General features: G+C 34.7%; 2 protein-coding genes across 2 annotated transcripts; one reads left to right on the plus strand and one right to left on the minus strand.

Annotated features, from left to right (window-relative positions):
- Nucleotides 1-1283: 1283 nt before the first annotated feature.
- On the minus strand, nucleotides 1284-4078 carry LOC105178124 (actin-1). Its single transcript, XM_011101496.3, has 5 exons — nucleotides 3859-4078; nucleotides 3097-3166; nucleotides 2607-3000; nucleotides 1902-2515; nucleotides 1284-1805 (listed from the first exon to the last, which is right to left on the minus strand). Exons 2-5 carry the CDS (start codon nucleotides 3154-3156, stop codon nucleotides 1740-1742), a joined length of 1134 nt encoding a protein of 377 aa, XP_011099798.1. The 5' UTR covers nucleotides 3157-3166; nucleotides 3859-4078; the 3' UTR covers nucleotides 1284-1739.
- A 4989-nt stretch (nucleotides 4079-9067) lies between these two features.
- LOC105178123 (Trimeric LpxA-like enzyme) lies at nucleotides 9068-26778 on the plus strand. The gene is made up of 15 exons (XM_011101495.3): nucleotides 9068-9369; nucleotides 9921-10151; nucleotides 10668-10982; nucleotides 12971-13078; nucleotides 15141-15330; nucleotides 16277-16539; nucleotides 17440-17569; nucleotides 19316-19395; nucleotides 20403-20648; nucleotides 20730-20806; nucleotides 21435-21526; nucleotides 22361-22443; nucleotides 22908-22979; nucleotides 26106-26231; nucleotides 26401-26778. The coding sequence occupies exons 1-15, from the start codon at nucleotides 9229-9231 to the stop codon at nucleotides 26428-26430; spliced, it is 2184 nt and encodes a 727-aa protein (XP_011099797.1). The 5' UTR covers nucleotides 9068-9228; the 3' UTR covers nucleotides 26431-26778.
- The last annotated feature ends 134 nt before the right edge of the window (nucleotides 26779-26912 follow it).

Genomic DNA, 26912 nt, shown 5'->3' on the forward strand with positions numbered 1-26912 from the left:
GAAAATAAGTTTGGAACTCCCAATTTTTTTTTTTCAGAAATGCTTGTAAGTTTCTAACATCCTATTTTGGATCTTATACGATCTTTCTTTTAAAAAAATATCAAATGCTATACGACATCTTATAAAATATTTTAAAAAACTTATAAGTTCACCGACAAATCCGTAACCATATAAAGCAGTGAGTACAATCCAACTAACAAATTATGTTTGGTTTATAACAGAAAGAGAAGAAAATTAAAGATATGATAGAATAATAATCCAATATCAACTGCAACACCTCATGAAGAGACAATAATCCAAGAGTAAGGTAATATCAAATAAAGAAATCCGTGCATATTAATCTTTCTTTTAACTATAAATCAAATAGATCAATTAAATTACCGCCACTTTCAATACAAAAGCAATTGCTCAAGTGTCCATATATGGGTCATAACTGCAAAACATTTAGGAGCAATTACATTTACATCCTTGAATCTATGTTTTACACATATTATCCTGATTTTTGCCAATTATAAAAATTACCCCTTACAACTAAAAAGTGTAGGTACTTTGTATAATATATTGACATTTTTAAGGGTGTGTGTGTGTTATTTTCAAAAGGTAGGAATAATTTGCGTAAATAATATTGATATTTATAGTAGATGTATGGTGCAGTTTTTCAAAAAGTAGGGATCATTTGTTGTTATGTTGATTTATGCTACATACATGTCTTTATATCCACTATAAATAGGCTACTCTATAAATGGGTGAAGGATTTTCGATCTCACTTTAGTATACACAATAGTGTCACCCCTATCCATGTATAGCATACATATGCACTTTTAAATTGCAATTTAATTTAATTATATATTCTGATTTTGAAAAAGATATACACCTCAATCACATATTAATGTACTGTAATACTAAATAGTATAATAGAATGATCCAACTACAATATTATGTTACTAAGTCCTATTTTCTAAAGAGATCAAAGTAGATTAGTAACTGAGATTTTCATTTTTACATGTATTCTCGTTGAAAATATATGGATTTGCACCATAATTCAATATAAACATAATTCCATTAATCAATCTATAAAAAAATTTATTTTCATACGAAAACCTATATAAAATTAAAAAACCATATTTTGTACTTAAAAGTGAAAATGAAAACATAAACAAACAGGCCTGCTCTGCATCTAACATGCGCTAAGTGGTGATATAGAAATGTCCAAGACAAGCCGGTCTTGTCTTAAGCATAAGGTAGAGAGATAAGACACTTAATTTAGATAAAAAGAAAAACCATCAGTTGAATATTTAGTCACAATTTATACCATGGAATTTCAAGTATAAGTTTTACAAACTACCATAAACATAGTAGTTTCTCATACAACAAATAAAACATAATTGTTTTTAAGCCGGGCAACTAAAATATGAAATCTAACAAAAAAGAAATAGAAAACGTAAAATGGGAAATACTACAATTACTTTCAAACTATAATGACCTATCGCCGATAGAAGTCCAAGACGATATGTCAAGAAAAGAAAGTAATTACATACTCATAATCCATAAACAATAAGAATGTGAAACTATTTTAGTCGAGACATGATGACACATTATGGTTACGTTGTGGCGTCCATGACAATCCCATCTACAAACTTCTCCACTTCAAGCAAATGGAATTTTCTTCAAACATAGCATGAAAATCTTACCAAGGGATTGACGACAAGTAATACTCACCGTGAATGCTTAACAACATCTTAGAAGCATTTTCTGTGGACAATTGATGGACCAGACTCGTCATATTCGCCCTTTGAAATCCACATCTATTTTAGAGTACACAAGCATGTTAACAATAATCATGTAACTTCGATAAAATTTAAAGAATGAAAGAGTTGAACATAATAGAAGTACGAAATAACCTGTTGGAAGGTGCTGAGGGATGCAAGAATGGATCCTCCAATCCAAACACTGTATTTTCTCTCTGGTGGTGCAACAACTTTGATCTTCATGCTGCTAGGAGCCAAGGCGGTGATTTCCTTACTCATACGATCAGCAATTCCAGTGAACATTGTCGAACCACCACTGAGCACGATGTTACCATATAGATCCTTCCTGATATCAACATCGCATTTCATGATGGAGTTGTAGGTAGTCTCGTGAATTCCAGCAGCTTCCATTCCAATGAAAGAAGGTTGAAAGAGAACTTCCGGACAGCGGAATCTCTCAGCCCCTATTGTAATAACTTGTCCATCTGGTAACTCATAATTCTTCTCAACCGACGAACTAGTCTTGGCAGTCTCAAGCTCCTGTTCATAGTCAAGAGCGATATAAGAAAGCTTCTCCTTCATGTCGCGAACAATTTCTCGTTCCGCAGATGTAGTGAACATGTAACCTCTCTCAGTTAGAATCTTCATGAGATAGTCTGTGAGGTCACGCCCAGCGAGATCCAAACGAAGAATGGCATGTGGTAGTGAGTAACCCTCATAAATTGGCACAGTATGGCTCACACCATCACCAGAATCCAACACAATACCTATTAACAAAATTACACATTGATAAGCTTTTGAGTATAAATGTTCAAACATATTAAGAATGAGACAGTAAGTATCAATTCATACACTCACCTGTTGTACGACCACTAGCATAAAGAGACAAAACTGCTTGAATAGCGACATACATTGCAGGAGCATTGAACGTCTCAAACATGATTTGGGTCATTTTCTCTCTGTTGGCCTTAGGGTTGAGAGGTGCCTCAGTAAGAAGCACAGGATGCTCCTCGGGAGCAACACGAAGCTCATTGTAAAAAGTATGATGCCAGATCTTCTCCATGTCGTCCCAGTTGCTAACTATCCCGTGCTCAATGGGATATTTTAGGGTCAAAATACCTCTTTTAGATTGAGCTTCATCACCGACATAGGCATCCTTTTGCCCCATCCCAACCATAACACCAGTATGTCGGGGTCGACCGACAATACTTGGGAAAACTGCTCTAGGAGCATCATCACCAGCAAATCCAGCCTGAACGTAAAATAAAAGGCAAAAATAGTGAACACTAACTTTGAAACATTTTTATGGGCAAAATCACTTCAATAGGATTTGTGAATGTGTACTAACCTTCACCATTCCAGTTCCATTATCACAAACAAGAGGTTGGATATCTTCAGTGTCGGCCATTTTCTATAAACTGCAGACATACTAATTTTAGAATATATAGAATAATAATTGGCAAATATTATAAACAAACATAACACATGCTATGGATGATAACTTCATAAGGATACACACAAGTCCTCAAATGAGCAATTGATTTAGAACCAAATTGTAAAAAACTACAACACTAGAAACAAACACACACTTAGAATATGCGTCCACAAGGAAGAAAGCATTATTGCAATGATCAGGAAGGATCTTTATAGTTCATTCGGTGGTAATAAAATTAATTTCACTTATCCTTTCTCTAAAAAGTTAATTTAAATTTCACTAGGATCAATACTTTTTTAATAAAAATAAAATACAAATCAACAAATTAAAACACTACATTAAATTAATCGAGAAGTACAAGCAAGAATTTTAGACATTGAAAAGCCACATTTCACATACATCAAATATCTTTGGCATCGGGAAAATCACATTAAATGCAATAATTCCAATTCCATACACAAATTAGTAAAATCATCGTGAAAACATCAAATCAATCAGGTACTCAAATGAATCAATAATCCTGATGATTATCAAATATCATCCATTCATCTAACAATTCACAACAAATGCCATACACACAGATAGATTCCAGATCTCATCATCTCGATTCAAAATAAACGAAATCTAGCTATAACTAGTAATAAGATAAATCTAGAACAATAAAACACAAATTACCTTAAATTGAATAGAAACCTGGTCAAGAGAGCAAGAAAAACTACAGTAGATCAAGAAAAATCAATCTCCGATGAGACAAATGCTTGGCTCCCCAACACTTTTCAGCTTTGTTTTTCCTTTATTTCTATTCCTCTCCTTCTTTCTCTGCTGGCTTATTGGAATGCCAGAGGAGGAGAAATCAATTAGGTAGGAAGGCGAGAGGAGATCTGTCTATTTATAGAAGGTCACGCATTTGAACTTTGAATTTCAAATTTGAATTTATATTTTTTTCCTTCTTTTTTCAGGGTAATGATTATGCCAGAGCGAATTTCCAGATGTCAGAGAAACAATATCGAAGTTTACAAAAATATCCTCAAAACAATGTAAGGCTACAACACTACAAGCAACGTTGCAATCTCATTAGATAAAGTGCAAAGGTTGTTCAAAATGTTCATACAAGTCTATGTAAAAAAATAAAATATTATTTTAGTTTTTGGGTTTTTTTTAAAAAGAAGCACACTGACTTTGGTAATTTCCTTCTTTTCAAAAGACTCAAAAAATAAAATAATATTTTTGATATCTTAAGTTCTTAACATGCCTTTTCATATGCAAACTCTGCACGTGAAATAATTTTTTTTCATAAATTAGTGCCATGAGATTCAAACATAAGGCTTCTTGGTTGGCGTGACTCTCATACAATGTTAAACGACCACCTCATCTAAAAATTTAATTGTGAGATAGGAGAATCATTTTAATATCAATATATTAACACGGCCCCTTTCCGCGCAAACTCTATACGATAAGCAATGAGGTTTGAACTCATGGCTTCTTGTTTGATCTGGCTCTGATACCATACCAAACGACTATCTCATTTAAAATTTTAAGTTGTTAAAGAGGACAATCATTTTAATATCAATATGTTGACACGCTCACTTCACGTGCAAACACTACATGTGAAATAAATGAGTGATAATGAGATTCAAATCGAAACTTTTTATTTATTTGACTCTAATATCACATCAAACGATTGTCTCATCTAAAAATTTAAATTGTTATAAATCAGAATTATGTTAATATTAATATTTTAACACTTTAAGTTTATAGTTAAATTTGGAAATTAGCTCATATTATTGCGTTCGAAAAATCTTGACAGTATTTGGAGAGACATCGACGGCTATAAACAGAAATATTTTAATCGATTAGTAATTGATAGAATAAAAGGGATGCTTAGAAGCCATGGAGAGAGCGGTGGTGGTGATGGAAGAAATAAGGGGTGGTGGTGGATAGAGACGACATTCTTTTCTTATTTCTTTTAAATATTTTTGAGGTTATGTTGAGAAATAAATTCAATTTATCAAGTCATCATTCCGTTCTTGCGTTAGAGATCTCTTTAATATTGCACCTAAGGTCTAGTTTAGTTGATGAAATTGAGGTCATGGGCTCGAGCCCCATCTTGTGTGTTTTTTGATCTACTTTAGTAATAGTTTTTTGCCTACTGTAATATTGATTGTTGGTTAGTTATACATATTTGATATTGACAATTTACGATAAAAAGTACGTGGCAAGAAATGAGCTGTCTACTCAGTAAGTAAAACTAATCAGTCTATATATACACACAGGCAATAGGTCACGTACTGTGCTCTCACATCAACTAACAAATATTCATCACATATCAACAACAGATATAATAGTACAGACCCAAAACTGAAAATCAATCCACAACATAATAGTCGACATTATCGTTTATTATCTAAGGGTCCTACTTATTCTAATTGGAGTACATCAACCAATGATTTTGTCGGCCATCATCATCTCAGTCAATGTCATATATAGTGATATCCCCATACTCTCTATCCCAGTGTATAACAATATCAGCACAGGATATCACAACAAATTTGGCATCCCCACACCATCCCAGTGTGTAGCTAACGACACAGGATATTTCCTGCTACCCGAAATATATTGGTATCATACGCGCCATCGTACCTAACTTAATTTATTTATTTTTTATATTACGTCATCAATCACATCATCATTAATGACATTATTGTAAACCATTGACTCCCAACTAGGTAAGCACCATCTTTTATTTCAACTCACAACAGCAATATCACCAACTTTATTATTCAATTTTCTATAATAACTATTTTCTGATTAATAACGTTTTCATTCGATTTCATTCAACAATCACTTATACAAAACTTCCGTGCAATACAAACACATGTAACACGTAATAACAATTTCATCGATATTAAAATAACTCAACAGATATTCGACGATCATATATATATAAACAATCAATATACTTTATTCACATATATAAATATAAATTCAAATTAATGGTCGAATAAATAAGCACCCTATAAATCTAATACTACACACACACACACACACATATATATATATATATATAAATCAATTAGGTATACTTACTTCAAATCTCAAAATGATTCCGTTAATCCCAATAGCTGCTCAATCCTCTACTTTATCTTCACCTCCTATAATAAAGTATTATCCGTATATTCTATATATAAAGAATATCGTAAATGACCAAATAAGATATTAAATAATATTCGTATCTTTTCCCCAGTCTTTTAATATTTTATTTATATAAAACATTTGTTCCATTTTCCTAAAAAATAACTAAACTTTCTAATCTTCTCAAGTATATATTTAATTTGTCAACTAACTCATAAGAATTTATTTAATCAAATCCCGTATATATTTATAACTATCATTTTTAATAACATTCATAAATTAGATTATCATTAAAAACCTCATTTTTTCATTTTAATAATATAATATTTCTTAAACATTATTTTAGAAATATTTTTATGAATTTTCTATCGATTCCTTGCCACTATATAATTTAATTAAACCCCCCAATATATAGAAATACATATTTGGTTAATAAACGCTGGGATTGCGTAAATTAACTATTGTACTATTTAAATCTAATAAATTTAATGATTTCATCAACCAACTATATCATTTCTATATAAAATGTGATATTTAATTTAACATTAATTTAAATTAGTTAAACTCGTAAAATATTGTGGTTAAGTGAACGCGCGCGCGTGTGTGTGTGAGGCAAATTGCAAACCAATGTACATATATATAAATATATAATGATGTATGGGTGGGTGAGGCGGTTGGTGGCATGATGATGCTCACTTCTTTTTTTTTTTATATTATTTTTATTTTATTTAATCTTTTCAATAATTACTATTATATCCTATTTAATTTTTTAATTAATATAATTTGTTCTCAAATATTATAATGAATTTCAATTTAGTCCGTTCAAGTTTTATTATATTTCAATTATGATATATAATTTATTTATAATTAAATTAAATTTTTTAATAGTTACTAATTAATCTCTCGATTATGTGTAAAATCCTAAGGACGTCACAAATTTACCCCCTTATAGGGAGGTGTGTAATGCACTCGTCCCTCTTGACGGTGCGCATGAGTTGTTTAAGAATAAATATTATTTTTATATAATAATTATATATAAAATTTATTAATAATTATAATATATATAAAAAATATTTTTTAAACAGTAAAAATACTAATTTTTATATAAAATATATAATATTTTTAATAACATATATTTTTTAATTTAAAAACAAAAAGAACCTAACCCCGCCCCCGTCATCGGCCCCCGCCCCTTTCCCTTCAGTTCACTGCCACAACATCCACGCCCGTCGCCGCCCTCCACTTAGCCAACGCTCTCTTCACCACCACGCCATTGGCCCACCCCTTCCTCCGCCCAGATCAGCGCCATTCCCTTCTTCCACCCAAATCAGTGCCCCTCCCCTCCCCCCCAACCCCTTATGCTCAGATCCGCCCTCTCCTACCGGTCTCTCTGTCTATATATAACTATATATATAGTTTTTATTATAAAATATAAAATCAAATTAATTGTATATAATTTTATTTTTATTAATTAAAATTTAAACCGTTGATTTGAAATAGATAAAATCTACATCATTGATTTATGAGTTAAATTTAGACCGTAGATTGATCAAAATCCAACGGTTGTTAAATAAGGACATAAATATTATTTTAAGTTTTAAATTAAAAAATAAAAAAGCGCGCGTGTGATTCACTTGCTCTTATAAGGGGGTAAATTTGTTGTTTTATTTTTCGCAGGGGATAAATTGTTCATTCTCATTAACACAGGGGAGGAATAGCATTTAATCCCAAAATCAACAGAGTTTCGAATGAAGTCATACTTCAGTGGTATTTTATCCAATTGTTTCTCGTTTGCAATATCGTTTTGAGAATGAGACATGATTGTGGTTGCGTTCTTGAACTTATGTAGGCTGTTGATTATTCATCAATTGGGCAATCTAGAGGTCTTTGTCCTTGACGATCTTTTGAAGATAGTAGCTTGGCCATTTCTGCAAGTAGTTCCTCCACTATGATTGCTTCAATGATCATGGCAAGGAAGGTAGCAAAAGGAGTATATTTTAAGTTGATCTTAGTAGAATTTGTCGAGTTCGAACCATTACAAGGAGTTAAGTCAATGATCTTGTTCCTAGTAGAGGATTGACCAGCAATAGTGACGTCGACGACGTTCTTTTCATTTATGGTGACTTGATCCTTCTTAGGTGCTATTGAGCGCGTCGGAGTGATGACTTGAACTTTAATATAGGATGAAGAGATGAGGGACGGGTATTGTCCCATTGGGCGAGCTACAATTTGTCCACTCAAATTTCGAGTTTGCAAAAAAATAATTACAAGATTAGAAATATATGGACAAAAATGAAACTTTATAAATATAATTAAAAAGTATTACAATCTTGAGAGTGAAGATCGTCCCCCTTATTCTTCACTCTGACTTTCGATTCAAGGGATTGAAACTTATTATTGGATATAGATGCGTAATCTCCCTATTCTTCAGTTCAAATTTTGAATTGAGTTCAAATACAATTTATCCTCCCATAATTTTGTAAATAAGCAATTTATTCCCCTATATATTTGAAAAAAAATACTTTATCCTTTTGTATTTTTCAAAAATTAAGTGAAAGAACCCCAAGTGGGTATCGTGCATTTCACGCACCTTGTTTTCTTTCATTGTTTATTTTTTAATTATAAAATTGCATTACGTGATAGGAGAAATTTCAAGTGAAAAGTTCTGGGTTGGTATGCCTATTTCTGAAAATTCTGGGGTGGATTTTGCAATTTACAAAAATTAAGGACCATACGAAAATAAGGCCGGTCGGAAAATTGGAGGGTTTTAGCAGCAGAGATGGGTTTCATGTCAACGAGAGTAGCTTAAAACAAAACCAGCTTTTTTCGCAAGGAGCAGGTTCCGTAAATCTCTCGCTTAACGTAACACCAAATAGGACTGTCCACCGCCTACGGCGGCGCGCGGCGGGGAAAATGGTGGCGAAGAAGGGGAACAGAGGTGGAGTGGGAGGTGAGGATGCAGAAGAGGAACTGACGCGTGTCCCTCTACAGGCCATCCTATTGGCCGATAGTTTTGCCACACTCTTCCGCCCGATTACTCTCGAGCGCCCTAAAGTATGACTCCCACTTTCTGTATTTTAGGATGACACGCTTGAATCGACAAATGGTCATTTTTTTTAAAATTATTTCGCCATAAATTTCTTTTTTGTATTTTCTATATTTTCTAACCATGTATTGTTTTTGCTCTTTGTATTTCAGTGTTTTGTTTGATCTCAAATTGATTACTAGAATTGGTTAAAGACTATGGAATGAGCTTGCACTGAATTACAGTATAAGGTTTTAAGTTTACTGAATGTAGTGCAACTGTTTTCAATGCTCGACCAAGTGAATTTGCGTTGTAAGGGTATGATGGGTTTCATAATCAATGGAGAATAATACTTTAGGCAACACAGCGAACTGTGTGATACCTATGGCTGTAAATGTAGATTTTTTGTGTAATTTGTTGGGGTTCGTATGCACATATGGATGCGGTCATGCTCTGTTAGTACATTATTTTGTTATTGTTGCTAGCTAGAAACTTGTTCGTGTTAGTTGATTGTGAACAGGGAGGTTCTTCGATTCACTCGCGCTTGTTTCCTCTGTTGATTTGTTGTGTATATGTAAAGGTACTGTTGCCACTGGTTAATGCGCCTATGATTGACTATACCTTAGCGTGGCTTGAATCTGCTGGAGTTGAAGAAGTTTTTGTATTTTGCTGCGCTCATTCCAAACAAGTGATTGACTATTTGGAAAATTCCAAATGGTTTGGCCAACCTAGCTTTTCTGTCACTACAATAGAATCATACAATGCAACTAGTGCTGGAGATGCTCTGAGATTGATATATGAAAGACATGTGGTATGTTGTCCTCTACGCTTCTAACTTTTATTTTTGAATTTTTGATCCTTTACGATTTATCTATCATAGGAGTAAAAATTGTGTATATGTTCTTCATTTCCTTTTTTATATCAAATCCTTCAATGGAAGTTTGGTTCGACTTTTGACTTCGCTAAAAAATAACTTTTTGTTGGTTATTTTTGTTAAGTATGGCAATAATAGACATGCTTTCTGGATAATTAGAAGTGCCATGCTAAAACCAATAATCAAAATATCTGAAGTGAATTTAAAGTAAGGATAGTTGTATTTGGTTCTGGAAAGTGTGTAAGGATGAATGATAACCTTTTATGCCAATACTAGATGAGATTTGGAAGAGATGACGAGATTGCATCATCTTGCACCATGTGTCTTTATAGGAAATATTTCATCTCTTCATACTAGCCTATTTTAAAGGGAAATAATGTTTCTATGCTACTCATGCTTATGCTTTATTAAGTTTAAAACAAGCTAACTTTACTGTGTTTTTTCACTTTGAAGATACGTGGAGATTTCATCCTTGTTACTGGAGATACCGTGAGCAATATGTCACTTACACAAGCACTTAAAGAACACAAGGAGAGAAGGAGAAAGGATAGTAATGCAGTAATGACCATGGTCATTAAACAGTCAAAGCCATCTCCAATAACCCATCAATCTCGTCTTGGAACGGAGGAGCTTTTCATGGCAATTGATCCCAATACTAAGCAGCTCCTGTATTATGAGGATAAGGCTGATACTTTGAAAGGGACAGTTTCTCTGGACAAAGCATTGCTGATTGATAATTCTTCTATATCTCTTCACAATGATAAGCAGGTTCCAGTCTCTTTTTTTTTTTTTTCAAAAGTTGTTTAAGCTTATATTTCTGCACTTTACCCTGTGAACTTCTTAATTCTTCCCCGGAAAAGGATATAAATGAAAGAAATAAAGGGAAGATGTTTTCTGTCACATAAGTCATGGAAGTTTTTGGCTATGGAATGGCAAGTCCTATCTCTTGGAATCTTTCTTATTACAATAGACTAGCAGAGAAACAAAACCTGGCTTTAGAAGTTTTAAATCAATACCTCTCTTTACTTTTCCCCTCCCGTCTCCCTGTTTCCCTCCATCTCTATCTGTGGGTGTGGATTTCTCTATCTGCACTTATTCTTTCCATTCCTTCATGCTGCAATGTTTTTGAGGTTTGAAACTGCTAAAAAATGATAATTACATGAAGAAGCAGTCAAATATTCCAAGTACGAAAACGAGGAGAAGAGCCATTGAGCTTTCTGATACCAAATCCACAACAGCTTTCGAGATTCTCTGTCTTTCAAACTTATTCTAGCTGCTCGCAGTTATCAAACATGGTCTAGGAATAAAAGCCAGAACTCTTGATGTCTGGTACAATAAAAAAGATATAACGTTGTTAGCAACTGAGGAATTAATGGCGCTAATGCATGATAGTTCTGGAAGCACCTTAAGTCATTATTTCTTAATTAAAATTTTGTCAATTGAGTGTATAGCTTTTCGACTTGGTTTTTTCTGAGCTTCACCTCACCTTTGTCACACCCTTGATCACCTCCCTTTCTAGACTGTATTGGTGCTGCTTCAAGGAGAGAGAGATGCTTATGTAAATATTGGCCATAACTTGCACATGTGTCTCCTTTGGCGGCTAAGAAACTGCCACCTTTCACATCCCATTAAAATATATGGTTGACTAGACATTTGATTCAATTTTGGCATTCTGAGCACAATCTTGATAGGAAGTGTCTTTTTGCTACAAGTCTTTCAGTTTAACCCCAACAGAAGAGGGTTTGGATAATTCTGAGAGATCACAGTCTCGAGAGAGTGCATAAAGTGAATCATCATTGCGAAATGAGGTCTGTACAAGTCAATGGGATGCACTACATGACTAGTGCTGGGGAAGCTATGTCAAATATTAGCTTTTTACAGGAATCAGTTATGTAATGACTTCAGACCAGAATAAAGGCCAAAGGAAGAGGGAGGATGTCTTGTTTATTGTTATGGATTTGTTTCGGTGAGTTAGAGGTCTATGAAGCTCCAGAGCTGCAGACTCTAGAAAATCTGCCCAGAGAAGATCTAATTACGTACCTGTGGACATACATTTTCTTAGAGGTTGCAAAAGAGCCCAAAGACAGTGAACAGGATGTTTTGTCTGTAGTAATCTGTTATGGATCTGTTTTGAAGATTTTTAGAGGTTTACTAGCTGTGGAGGCGCACACTCTTGAAAATCTGCCTAGAGAAGCTTGTAGTAGCTTCAGAAAAAAACTATTTAAAATGACTTGGCGTCTGAAAGATCATTAGTAATTTCCTAAAATTTGGGAATTTTTTATATGAATCTTCTCTGGTATAAGTTTAAAATGATTTAAACAACCAATGCATCATCACCTTTGTGGTACTTGGGAGCATTTGTTGTTACATCTTTAAAGTACATTGTGCTGCTATTAGCTATCTCTGGTGTTGATCTTCCATTTTATCAACACAAGGTCAGGTCTTCGTGGCTATTGGAGTTAGTTGGATGCTAATGTCATTTTAGTTGCGTGGTTTTTGGTGAGAGCATCTTAAAGAGTATAAAAAAAAAGCCAATATCTCTGTCCATAAAGCTAGGTCCATCGGTGTTATTCTTGATACACACATTCTTGCCCTTGTAGCTTGTGATGCTGTACAATCCTTTACTTATTCTGTGCATTTCTCTAATTATTTTTTGTTAAGTGGTGGTTCCAAAAGATTCTTTCGCTAAAACCTGTTCTCAGATGTTCCAAATGAATAATATATATGATTATTTCCGGTGTCTATGTTATCTGCAGGATTGCTATATTGACATATGCTGCCCAGAGGTTCTCAGCCTTTTCACGGACAATTTTGACTATCAGCATTTACGTCGTCACTTTGTCAAGGGGTTACTTGTTGATGATGTAAGTATTAGTAGACCATCTTTTAGGTCACTTGGAGAAACTAATTCACATTTCACTCACTCAACTCTAATCTAGGCACCAGAACTTCAGGATGAAGTAATACCATATCACTGTAGATTAAAAAATTTAATATTCTTTTTCCTACAATTATCATAATAAACTTGCATATAATTGTGTTTGTAGCATATATGCACTCGTATGTGGAATTTAAAAATATGACACCTCTAGATTGCTTGAAAAGGTGTTTCAGGTGTCTTGAATTTTGTTATTATTAGCTTAAGAAGAAACATTGTTTCACATGTGAGAAATTTCAGTGGTGATATAGTGTATCGTCAGCCTATTTTTGGATGAGAAACATTTTTGCTAGGTTTGTTTTCCTTCCATGAGCATTTCTTCCATTTCAGGAAGTATCAAACTTGGGGGTTTGATAAGTGTTACGTCTCAGTTTTGCATAAATCCCCATTTTAGTTTGTATAGATCACCATAAGTTTGGGTAAACAATGGCAGCTCGCTCTCCCAAGTTGCACTGTGACCACTTCGGCATGGTACAGAGCTGAACTTAACTAAAAGGACAAGATGAAACCAACAAGAATAATAAAAAACATAAGTTGTTGAATGACAGCCAAAACCAGAACATCAAAGAACCCCCATTTTCATCTGTCTCTAATAGTCAGCCACTGTTGCAGTCCGTCGTGCCACAGTTAGAATATTCAACGGAGTTGCCTCTAATTCTATTCTTGGTGCTAGTTCAATATGCAGACCTTCCAAGTTTCGCATCTGCTGGATGTGAAATTCATCATGGTCTTCATGCTCCTCTTCATTGTTCGTGAATCGCAATGCTTTGTTCCACGCACGCCCCTTCAGTTTACCATGTTTGCTGTCATAGACCCATAGTTTCTGGTGACGTCAAGTTGTTACATGTTCGTTCTTCATTGTTTTGATTATTCCATTGCCATCTCGTCCTCCTCATTGCCATTCAGACCCACTCCATCCTATATCTGTCATTGTTGGCCATCTTATTGTTGATTGTTTATTCTTCATTGTTGCACCAAGTTTGGTTGCTGCCGTTTTCTTACAGGCATTACAGATACTAACACGTCCTACTTGTGCTGCTGTAACTGCCAGTGGTAAGCGCCATAACTTTTGCTGCTGTTGCTCATTTTGATGCAATAGCAAGTTTGCTGGATAGATTGCTTTTATCAGGTTCCACAGCCATTGATCTCAACTAGGGTTCCAATTTTGCTCTGTAAATTATTTGGAATCAGTTAGGTTATTGCTGTCTCTGTTGTTGGTCTTTTCTGGATAGGCCCAAAGTTGTCGGAACTATTTGTTCAGTATTAGGTTTTGGGATCCGTACTCAGCTTCCATATGCTTGGGCAGTTTCAATTTGTAAATACTTTCATGTGAGCTGGTAGTCCAGCTGAAAAGAAGAAAATTCAAATTCATTTAAAAGAGAAGCTACCGAGCAGACCTAATTTGTTTGATGATGGGAGTATGGATTCATATTTCTGCGTGCTGGTAACTTTCTAGTTGTTAGATAGTCTTGCTCGGTTTTGTTATACCTGTGGTGTTATATATTGTTGTTGTTGGCTAGCTCGTCCCATTTTGGACCATAACTCAGTTGTTCAAACTAGTTTTTGATTTCACTATTGTTGTTGGTTTGCATGTCGCGTTTGTGCCTATAGCTGATTAACATCATTGTTGCCGCTAATGGATCTCAATTTTGTTTTATTTAGAGTTGTCTCTGTATTGTTCTCGACTGTGAATTTTTCCTGCAAGTTGCAGCATCATCTCTATTTTGTGTTTTTAAGTTGGTGTTGTTTGCTTCGTTGCTTTTTAAGTCAATGTTTCTTCAGTTGTTTCTTTATCAAGCTTGAAGCATGGCATCCTCCGTCTTGAGCTAGTGGTATAATTTGGTAATTGTTTTATCTCTCTACTTTGTAGAAAAGCTGCACTAAGGTTGAGTAGTGAATGACAAATGCTGCCAAATTAGATTTTCCTTCTTTTTCCCCTTTAGCATGTGTTTTTATTGATTACATCTAATTATCTTTAATTGTTTCAGATTATGGGTTACAAAATTTTTACCCATGAAATTCATTCAAGTTATGCAGCAAGGATTGATAATTATCGGAGCTATGACGCCGTCAGCAAGGATATAATCCAGAGGTGGACTTATCCTTTGGTTCCTGACGTTCAGTTTTTTGGGAATTGTGTGACAAAGCTTGAAAGACAGGGAACATATCGAGCCTCAGGTGAAAAAAACTGAACTATGCGAAATTCATCTTACACTTGTATTTAGCTGTATAGGTTCGGTTGCTAGATACTTTTCTGCATGGAGTGGTGGAGTAGTGAAAGAAGTTTTTTTCCTATAAAGTAATGCTACTTAAACTGAAGGACACTCATTGGTTTATTTGCTGGTTAATTTTTCACCAGATGTATTGTAATAGGTTGGATGAAGCAATAGAGTTTTACATGTTCTGGTGGTTCTCAATGAAATAAGAATTTCATATCTTATGAATGCTACTAGACTGGGATGCAGTGTTCTGGTGGTTCTCAATGAAATAAGAATTTCATATCTTATGAAGACTACTAGACTTGGATGCAGATACAAATAGAAGTAATTTGGATAATCTTGTGCTTGTCTCTTATAAGGGAACTCATTGGAATATTCAACACTGTAAAATTTTGACCCCACAATCTTGTAAACATGATGGAAGTGTGAAAATAACTTGAGAAGTCGTGAAGAGCTGAATAAAATGTTTAAAAAGACTTTCAAATTTGAATCATATTCTATTTTTCAATAAATAGAAAAATGTTAGTTTCTTTTGCTATAAAGAAACTATGGAAAAGACTTTTCTTCTTTAAAAGACTGGGTTTACTTTGTGTAGCCTTGTGTCTTCTACATATAACCATAATGTTCTTTTATTATTTACTTTTTATTTTTTTTGTGGAGATACTTTGGTGGTATGAACACCACGTTGTTTCAAGTATAATATGTATGCACAGAGTATTGTTGAATACCCACCTTTAGCAGCTTACCTCTTTCTAGTGGTGTAACCTTACTGCATCATCTCCACATTGAGTTGACAAACTCCTACTAGTAACATCTCATGATTGACAAACTCATACAAGTACCATCTCATGATTGTATTATGTACTTTATACATTCTTTATAATGCTCTTTGCTTAATTTGACAGACATAGGGCTATCACGTTCCGCAAAAATTGGCCCTTTTACTGTTATTGGAAGTGGCACGACAATTGGGAACTACACAGAAGTGGCAAATTCTGTCATCGGAGAAGGTTGTATTATTGGATCAAACGTTTCAATCGATGGGTGCTATATTTGGGACAAAGTTACTATTGAGGATGGCTGTAAATTAAAGCATGCAATAGTGTGTGATGGAGTAGTCATGAAGTCTGGAGCAATTCTGGAAGCTGGTGTTGTTTTGTCTTTCAAGGTATTCCTTTCTAAAGTACTTAAAAGACTAATTATCTTTTCCTTTAAGTGTCATTTCATTTTCTTTGCGGTTTTCATGTTAATTATTGAGTTTTGCTTTTGGACTTGAATGGAAGTTTAATCTGTGGTTATCACTGTTATATGAGACACTGTCAGATACTTATGTTTAATCTGTAAAATTTTTAGTCTGACAAGATGTTCTGAGTTCAGATTGAGAAAAAAATTCTACCTCTCTAGGCACTCTCCTTGTGAATTATTTCAAATGGTCTAAACTTCCTATGATAAAAATTACATGGTTTCATCTCATGGACTCATAGTCTTTTGTCGGTAATTGCTAGACTTATGCAATTCATGCAGAAATCATTAATTTCAGTATACAATCAGATATGTTTGCCAGACACTGAAGATCCCCCATGAACACATCTATGACTATTACCAATGAAAGTTTGAGTTTTAAAAATCGCACTGTGCTAGAACACAAAACATGCTAAAGCCCCGAGCAAGCTTGATTGATATCGAGTTTTTAATGTGTAAGACTGTTGCTTGGTTTTTCCAAGACTCTTTATTAATTTCCTTATGGGGTAAAAACATTCATATTCCATTTTAGAAAAGGGAGGAAGCTTCAACAAAGTAGTAGATTGTCTGTACAAACCATCACTGTCATAGCTACTTTATAGATTTTAAAGTGCAGATGCCATGCCATGCAATTGATTTTTACTATGCTTGGAGATATTACAGGCTGTAGTCACTATTAAACTTACATGACATGAGAAAAGTTCTACAAAAGTGAGTGCAGCTGAATTTTTCTGACTCCATTTGTGTTTACAAAACATGTACATAGTCATGGCGTGTGGTTTGTCCGGCTCAAGTTTATATCATCTCATTTTCTGAAGCTGTGCAGGTCATAATTGGGCAACAATTTGCTGTTCCCGCATACTCGAAAGTTTCTCTATTTCAACAGCCTGTCACACAAGACAGTGATGAAGAACTGGAATATGCTGATAACAGCAGTGGGAACATAGAAATTGCATGTAACTTCTGAAACCTTTAAGATATCTTACTCCTTTCTGTTTAGTCATATTTACCATCATCACGATATTGAGTTGTTGTGAATTTTAAATGCTATACTCACTTAGTTGTTTGGGGTGCAATATTTGGTTGAATGTGTTACTATGTCATCATTTTGTATGTTATATCAGATCTTTCACCTTTTTGGATCTATTGTCATAAACTGACCTCCTCTCGTTGTGGAGATAGAAAATTAGTGGTGACTTGATGTACGTAGTTAAAAAAATGCTATAAATTTTAACAGTGGGATGTGCAAGTTTAGTTTAGCATCAATGCATCACTGAAAATGAAAATTGATTTTGACATGGCTACATAGGCTCCTCATTCTTAAATTTAGCAAACACGTCTTGGAATGCTCTGGCTATCTTCAAACTGGACTTGGGAAAGTAGTGAAAAAGCAATGATGCTTTAGAGAAGGGACTCTGTTGCTATGGGTATGAATTGGTGAATGAAAAGGTTTGACTATTGAAGCTTATTAATGGAGTTGTGATGTGATTTGTACTTTAAAGTGAGAAGTGCACAACACATTTGAAACATTGTTTCCTTTTATTTGTGCTTGATGTAGTGAAATTACTTTCTAGATAAGAAAATCTGATGGACTGATATCATTGAGCTTGTTGGTAAAGGTCCACAGATGTATCTGAATGTTTTTATATTTGTCATAGGCATGGAATAATTCTAGCCCCTTGAAATATAGATATATCTCATTGCATCCTTGAAGCAGGGAAGATTTTCAACACTCAGTCATCAATGCTAAATTTGTGGCCTTCTTCTCTATCTACTGGTTATACCTAGGTGTGAAACTCAACGTATTATGTTCGTATATTATTATTTGTAAATCTTGTAATAAATTTTGGCATTAGAGCAACGTTTTAGAAACTGGTTGAGTAAATTGAATCTAATTAATTTAATTAACTTTTCTTCCAATATTTTGACCAAGTACATTATTCCAACTTGACACTTGCTCGCCCCTTTATAGGTGCAAAAATATTGGAAAAAATGGACTTTTGAAGTCAAATTCATTTTTTGGTAGTGAGAATGTCACTATCATTTTCCTTTTTCTGATTCAGAAAACTATGTGTAGTTGAAAAAAACGTTTGCACGAATTTAAGATTTTAAATATTTTATTCTGGAGCACTTATTCTATTTTCATTGTTACTGCATGTGTGGATAAATAGATGGATAAGATCTTGACTTCTTTGCTGAAAATACAGCCACTGCACTTGTTTCCTTCTTTGCTGAAAAATGCAGCTACCAGTATACTGGTCACTGCCAAAAATTGTACACCCAGGCACTGGCTTTCTATCAGTTGCCAACGGCTGTGTGCATTCCCCTGCTAATGCCATCTGTATCAAGGAAACCCTTCTTGGGCCTGTAAACTGAACCAGAACACTGCCCACATTTAATTGATGAGCTGCCTGTTGCTTGTGTGCTCTTCAGCATCTTTTTATTTGATGTGCGGGGGGGGGGGGGTGTTAAAAGAAAGACAGAGGTACTACATTCTATTCTCTCCTGGTTTTATATAGTAAAATGAAGAGAGCAGTAGTATTTTAGTTGTGCCATAGTGAATATGGAGTTGAGTGGAAAATATTTCAGTAACATTAAGGACCAATTTGTAGATATTATTTTGTCTTCAGCTATTGAAATATTTTCAGCTGGAGTCGAAGTTTCATGTATACAGTTCTTACTTTATATTCGTTGTTGTGCAGCAATACCTAATACACCTGAAAAGTTGGAGGAGGATTTGACAACCGAGTTATCTGATTCACAAATACAGGCTGCATCTGAGGTCCTTTCTTTATTCCACATTGATTTTCTTCTTTCCTTACAAGTGTAAGCAGCTGAAGATGGCCTTAAATTTTACGTACTCCACGTCTAATAGAATCTAATCTTCAAAACAGTTCTCTTTTTTTCCTGTTTCTGTTGAGAATACAATATTAGCGTTCTAGCTTTCAGAGTTTGTAGTTTCTTAATCAGCTATGCTATTCTAAATATTTTATAAATAAAAAAGTGAAAAGCTGCACACAGACGTGCATGAAATACAAAAATAAAATATATGTAGGAAGTTCATTGGCACGTACAGAGTTGATTCCCTCATTTTTACATAATTTTGGTAAATGAAGACAGTTATATCACATGCAAGACTCAGTGTGAAATACAGCCATATTTAGTCTCCTTAAGCCTCCCACTTCAGCTACTGGCGTATCCTGTGTCAAACTCTAAGCTGGAGCAACCTTCTAGCCTTCCTGATATATAAAGCTTTTGGTGCTTTTTGGACGGTGCATCACTTCAAGATCAGTTCCCCTTCTTGGAAATATCTGGGTGCTACTTCCTAATTGAAGTGTTAGAAGGGAGCCACACCAACCCAAAAGGGCTAGAGGGTAGGAAGCTGACAGGTGTTGAATATATGCATTTATTAGCTGCTCAATTGATTGAATCAGCTGTTCACATTACTATTACTTATAGGATGTTAGTTAATGTTTGGAGAATGAATTATATTGTCTTGAGTCTGCATCAGTTAAGAAAGAATGATGGCAAAAACTTCACCAAATGATATTTACTCTACAGATTGCATGGATTCACTGATAGGAACTGAATGCTATTTGTTCTCTGTCAAAAGCATTGCTTCTATAGCCTTGTGCCTTAAGATTATACCTTTGTAGTGTGTGCTGAGCCCCTGATTCAAATCTATATATACTTCCTAGCCATGAAATGGGGACGGTTATCTGATTGAAATCATGATATGAAGCTGTATTAGAAGATTGGTTATGTACGCCTTTGTAAATTATTGACCAGGTTGGCAATGGGGGGGCTGGTTTCATTTGGTCAGTCAGTGAGGGAGGGCATGAAGAAGGATGGAGGCATTCAGTGGCACCAATACCTGCAGATCGACTTGTTGAAATTATCAAAAATGCGACTGATGAACTGGAGATATCAAATGAAGATGGCAATATTCTTCCACCCTCAGGAGAGCTTGAACCTGGTTCTGTTAATGATTCTGATGAAGATGTCAGAGATGATTTTGCCCACTTTGAAAAGGAGGTGCATGCTCATGATAATGCTTAGCATAAATGTATGGTGTTAGAATCCCATAAGCCCTTTCTGTTTTATTTTTTGTTTCAGGTTGAGGCAACTTTTCTAAGGGCCGTGCACGAAAACATCAAAGAAGACCATGTAGTTTTAGAAGTAAATTCACTGCGGTAGGATGTTGCTGTTACCTCTCTGCCCTTTTGTTTTTCATCTTATTATAGCTGTGCGGATGTTCTTATATTAAGAGTCACTATTTCAACTTCATGATGATGGGGAAAACAACATGTATTTGCTAAAGATGAAGATTTCTAATTCTAAACACATGTGCATAGTACAGATGAAGGTAACTAACTCATGAGGTAAAGGTAACTGCAAATGCTATGCCTCTGTTTTCCAGTGATGGAGTGTTGTCATAGCCCGTGACATTGTTTTTACCCAGTGAAACCTATTAAAAATAAGCTTTCATCTCTTCAACAAGCTCCTTCGGATATTATCTCCTTGGCACTTGACTTTTTTTCCCTCAAGTTTGAGCAATGCTCTCCTTCATGTTTGGCCTTTTCTAGTACCTTTTAATTTCTTCAGTTGAAACATGTATAAATATCATTGTAAATTATATATTTCTCGTGGTTTCAGGCTAAACATGCTCAATTCTACCTACATAATTCCATTCCTTTTGTTTCTTTTAAGCCCTACATAACATCCTTAATATTCTTTCTGATAATGATATACTTCGATAGAACTTATCTAATGTACTCCCTGAGTTTCTTCCTCATAGTCCTTATCTCTTTTATGCCTCAGGTTGTCATACAACCTGACTTCCAGTGATTGTGCTGGTGCATTATTCTACGCGATGATGAAGTTGGCATTGGATACTCCACATGGTTCACCTGGTGAGGTTTCCTTTACTGGAGTCGATCTTTCTTTCATATGGAGATCTTTATTCTGATGCCAAAAACCATTTCAGAAATCAAACTTCTTTGGTATATGAGCATAAAGGTAATTGTTCAAAAGCTCCAATGCAAACCATGCTGCAATAACTGTGATATTAGTTGACCATGGCCTGGGCTCCAAAACTTCAACTTCAAAAAGTAATCAATCTCAGATAGACCTCTTTTGCGGACTGGATGTGCTAGCACCAAGTGTTGCCTCTTTCTTGCCCAGATGTGAATCTTTTATCTAATGGTGTGGTTTTTACCATAAAGCTAGAGGCATTGAGGTCTTTGAGAATTGGTATGAAGGAGTATTTAGAGAAAGATGACTTGATGGTTGTTTGCCATTGATTTTGAACTGTTTGTGCAAGTTATATAGTCATGCTAGTCACATGTATTCACAATCTGTTTGTGCAAGTTATATAGTCATGCTAGTCACATGTATTTGTCTTTGTGGTGTTTTTAAGTTGCTTGTGTTTCCCTCGAGTTCTTTTTGTTATGTCGATTGAATTGTAACCAAGCTTGAATGTGTCTGTTCTGTCTTGAGGGTGAGTGTTGATCATGGAGTGGTCTATCTCCTTCATAAACTTACCCAATAGTGAAACGCATTAAAATTATATAATCAATTTAACTAAAGACCTTTTATATCCTTGGATTGATGAAATCCCTGGAAATCACCCAGTTGTATGTTGCAAGTTTTTCTTAAGAATGTATTTTTCTGTATAATTGGATCTAGAAAATTTGCAGTAGTTCCCTTTTTGATTTGCATAATGAAGTTTTGATACTTTCTTGCAGGCGAACTTGTCAAAACTGTTGCTAGCGTGATTGCGAAATGGAAAAAGCTTTTGAAGTATTACTTGCCTAGCCTCGACGAAGAGGTTGGTATATGGACATGTTGATATTTTTACTGACAGGTCATTTATATTCCTCTTAATCCAATTTGACCTATTTGGGGCCAAACGATATATCCCAGGGGGCTGGATGACCACCATTGCGAGAACTCTACATGAATCTTGCACAGTTCTAATTCTAAGTTTGATTATTTTGCATCATGCGCCAAAATATTTCTGTATCTGCCCCATGTTCATTTGCTATGATTTCCCAAATGTTCTTATCTTTGTCTTGAAAGTAGTTAGTTGCAATAAAGACTGGAGCGCTTGAGGATTCTGCATTTCTAGTTAAATCATCAATTCCAGTCAAATAGTCGATTGTTTAGTTCAATTTTCGACATCTTTGATGCTTCTTTGGAATTTGAACTATAAGCATCCTGCTGCAGTCAAGATTCTCAATGGTGCTGTAATTAGTAATAAGTGTTGTAATTCAGTTTCTTGAATCATTACAGATAGAGGTGATCCTGAAATTTGAAGAAATGTGTCTAGAGTCGACAAAGGAATACTCTTCACTGTTTGTGCAGGTAAATTGATATTATTGCATTTGGTCTTTTTCATAACTTTGTTGGTGTCAGTCATGCAAATTAAAATTATTTCGAAACTTTGAGTGCATAACATGCTTCTTGTTTGATTCTCTAGTTTTATCTTGCTGCAACTCATAAATAGCTTCTAATCAACCAATTGCCTGTAACATATAAATATGGAAAACAGAAATGGGTATTACCTAAATTCCATGTTGACTTTTGTGCTTACAGAATCAACTAAAAAATAATCTTCTTGCAGTTATACGTTCATGTTTAAGCTCTCTTTGTGTTCTTGTAAGTTGACAATCATTTCCGTAAAAGATGTGCGTGAAGCAAAGAACAAAAATTTCATGCTAGACTATTGAAATGAAAAGGCAAGTACGCAACGAAGAAAATGGTCCTGAAGAAAACTTGTTTTAACCTTGTTTTTAGTGATTTTTTTTTTGCATTTTTCTTCCTCCTAAAAAAATTATTATTAAATATATTTAATTAAATATTAAAATACTAAAAAGTATATAAAATTTAAAATGGAAAAATTAAATTAAAAATCACATTATAAAGATTTATATACTAAAATTCATTTTTCAAATTTAAATATTCATATGAATATAAATGTTAATCAATTATAAATTCTATATTATTAACTAATTAAATTATTATCTAGTTTAAATACCAAATTATATTAAATTTAGTTTAAATTACCATTATGTGTATTTAGATAAAAATATGGTATTATTTTTAAATTTGAAATAAATTAAATTATTTTTCTTAATTTTTGAAAAACAAAATAAGTTAACAAAACTGTTGCCCAGATTGCAACAGGTGGGTGGCGGGGGGGTTCCCCAGGGGGTGTAAAGTTTATTAAATTTATCTTTTTAAAACAATAATTTTATTTTGTCATAACTCATATTTTGCATATAATATATATCCAAAATTTGTTAAATCTAGGCTCTTAATCTTTTATAAAATTAAGATCTAACGGTTGAGATGAATTGATTAGATCCTACGGTTTTTATGCATTCAAAAAAAGATCCAATGGGCATTAAAATAAGTATTAATATATAATAGGTTATGTATATAGCGGTCAACTGATAAAAAAATTAACGGCATTACTTGCATTTAATGGAGAGGGGATGTAAGCTACATTTGAAAAAACAAAAGGGGTTTTATACCTATTTTAGACACGGGAGGGCTTTAACTGAGATTTTAAAACATGGGGGTTTTATGCAATTTGATCCAAAAATTAAGAGTGCTTCTGGTAGTTTTTTATTAGATCCTATTATTAGAATCAGTAACCCTCAATGTCAACCCACATAGCAGACGTTCAAATAGCACACAAACACCCGGGATACTGAAACCCATAATTACATGCATAATATGCACGTAATTTATAAATCAAAGCGTCCAAATTATTCACGCAGCTGCCACATGATTATTGATTGGACGTCGTGCCATGATTTCCTCTTAATTTGAACTTTTGACACAAAAGTGTGGGTGATAAGAACAAGTGACACCAGGCCAAGCACGTTATATTATTATGTGCAGGGTGTAAGGACAATTTGTCTATTGGGGACTCCTATAAAAGCTACACTAATGCCCCTAATGTACAGCATGGAAAACAATTGTTGTCACCAATTTGTCTCTCTCATTTGTCCTTCTAAAAATACCTCAAACACCAAATTCTTTCAGTCGCACACCCCCAGTGTCTTTTAACTAAAGAACAAATTCTAAAACTAGGGAATTGCACTTTCCTATTAATTTAAAATACATTCCTGTTTCTCATGGGCTATATGAAGATGGTAACAAATATCTTCACATTCTTGTATAGTGCGAAGGTAAATCCAAACACACAACGTGAGGTTCTTTGACTTCACACACCCAGATTGATCCCAATCCCTCCACCCCAATATCCAATCTGCAAACTGTCAAATGGCAACCATGGAGGTATATGCACATGCACTTAATGCCGATGCCAAGGAAATGGCATCAAGGTTAATAAAGGACCGCAAAATGAGGGACACTGGTTGGTTTCTATGTTGTATTGGAGGCATTGGTGTCGCTTATATAGGTGTCCCCGATATACAAATACCCCCTCAGGTTGCACGTAATGATATTGTTGTGTAGGCTGCGCTTGGTGTCATGTCTTGTCTCCTATCACATGCGCTTTTGTGTCAGACTCATACGGTCAAATTCAGCAAGAGGAAATGATGATGCATGGTCCAATCATCTGGTGGCTACGTGTATAGTTTGTGATATTTGGATTATAAGTTACATGCATGTAATTATGGATTTCATTACCCCGACATGTCCATAATGAGAGGGAGGAGGATCTGCCTACAGTTGGTACCCCACTCGGATACTCAGGCGTTGGTAGTCCATGATTCAAGGCCCTTGGTTATGAATGATTCTTGCCATCGATGAGGGAGGTGTTCCTTTGTGTGTAGAGTGTCCGTTGTAGATATTATCTGCCAGAAGACTACTTGACTTCCATGTCAGTGTTATACCTATCGACAAGAGTACATATTATCTGCCTTTGATAAAGGAGGTGTTCTCTTATGTGAGCGTTGTTAAGTAGTCTCGTAAACATTCATCATGTGAGATTCAACTCGTTGCCGATCAATGTCGATGTTTCAACTAATGTGGAAAGTATAATCAAGTTCAGCAGAGTCATCACTTATGTTGCATAATTGAGAAGATTGTTAAACATAAAGAAGTTGTGTATAAAGTGTGTATTTAGACATAAATACACATGATAGTCATAAGAAAACATATCCTAAGTCGTGGACCCTAATGCGGGTATATGAGAAAGATGTTTTTGGCTGATAACCTGAAAGAATTTGGTGCTCGCGGCAATTTTACAAGGATAAAATGAGAGACACCAATGCTCCCAATACAGTGCGTAGAAAACAATCGTAAAATTTTTTTACAGTAGCAATATACATTATGAAGTAAGATTCCAAGTATTTTTGTACCTCGACTTAGTGCCATTATGGGTGTTACAATATTGAGTCTCATGACATGAATGGTCAATGACTTTGATTACAGAATTATACACCATTTTCTATCTTTTGTGTAACTACTGTTAATTGCCTTGTAATCTCTCGTTTAATCTGGATTACTTTCTAGGTTTTGCATCTTCTCTACGATAAAGATATTCTACAAGAAGATGCAATACTCAATTGGGCAGCAGAAAAGGAAGAGGCAGATGAGTCGGATAAACTTTTCCTTAAGCAGGCAGAGAAATTTATCCAGGTTGGGAACACTTTAACTTCTTTTATGCTGTCAGACTTGTGGAATGTGAATAGCATACCATTTAAAAATTAGAACTTCTATAAAGCATTGAAGAGGTTAACTTGGAAATCTCTGTGGATACTGCATAGCATAGACAAATTCTTATTTAAAAATGTGGCGTTTGCTGCAGTGGCTGAACGAGGCATCTGAAGAAGAGTGAGGGAAGATTGAGTTGATAATACAATTCTACATGCAGATAGCCGTGTATTTGGGAAGTGCAGGGTGATGAAGAATTGGTATAATATTCTGAATATGGATGGATCTGCTTCCCAACACCGACTAACTTGGGAAACTACAATCCCCTAACTTTCTGCACTGTTATCAGTTTAGTAACTGATACAAAGTTGTAGTTTCTTGTTGTGTGGTTGGTATCAGTGAATACACTTCGCCATACAGTGAAATTGATTTGCCTGCCCTTCAGTGAAATGGATCTGCCATTGTTTCTAACGTTTCGACAATAAATCATGATCTTCAAGACGACTCTGGAAGATCTTCATTTGTCTCACAACTTTTCTTGTTTCTCTTGAACCTGATTGGCATTTGACGTCCTTTCCATTAATGAATGTTGGTACATTAATTAGTCATGTGGGGAACATTAATTGCTCGTGCTCCACTGCAGTAAAAGCAATTACTATTATTGAG

This window comes from Sesamum indicum, linkage group LG9 (genome assembly GCF_026168435.1).
Source record: "Sesamum indicum cultivar Baizhima isolate 11 linkage group LG9, ASM2616843v1, whole genome shotgun sequence".
NCBI classification, from domain to species: domain Eukaryota; kingdom Viridiplantae; phylum Streptophyta; class Magnoliopsida; order Lamiales; family Pedaliaceae; genus Sesamum; species Sesamum indicum.

Coding starts and splice junctions, on each gene's coding strand:
- LOC105178124 (XM_011101496.3), bottom strand. CDS start 3,156: ATGGCCGACACTGAAGATATCCAACCTCTTGTTTGTGATAATGGAACT. Junction 3,001..3,096: donor ATGGAACTGGAATGGTGAAG/GTTAGTACACAT, acceptor TTTTACGTTCAG/GCTGGATTTGCTGGTGATGA. Junction 1,806..1,901: donor CCCTCAGCACCTTCCAACAG/GTTATTTCGTAC, acceptor ACTCTAAAATAG/ATGTGGATTTCAAAGGGCGA.
- LOC105178123 (XM_011101495.3), top strand. CDS start 9,229: ATGGTGGCGAAGAAGGGGAACAGAGGTGGAGTGGGAGGTGAGGATGCA. Junction 20,807..21,434: donor TTAGAAGTAAATTCACTGCG/GTAGGATGTTGC, acceptor TTTATGCCTCAG/GTTGTCATACAACCTGACTT. Junction 21,527..22,360: donor TACTCCACATGGTTCACCTG/GTGAGGTTTCCT, acceptor ACTTTCTTGCAG/GCGAACTTGTCAAAACTGTT.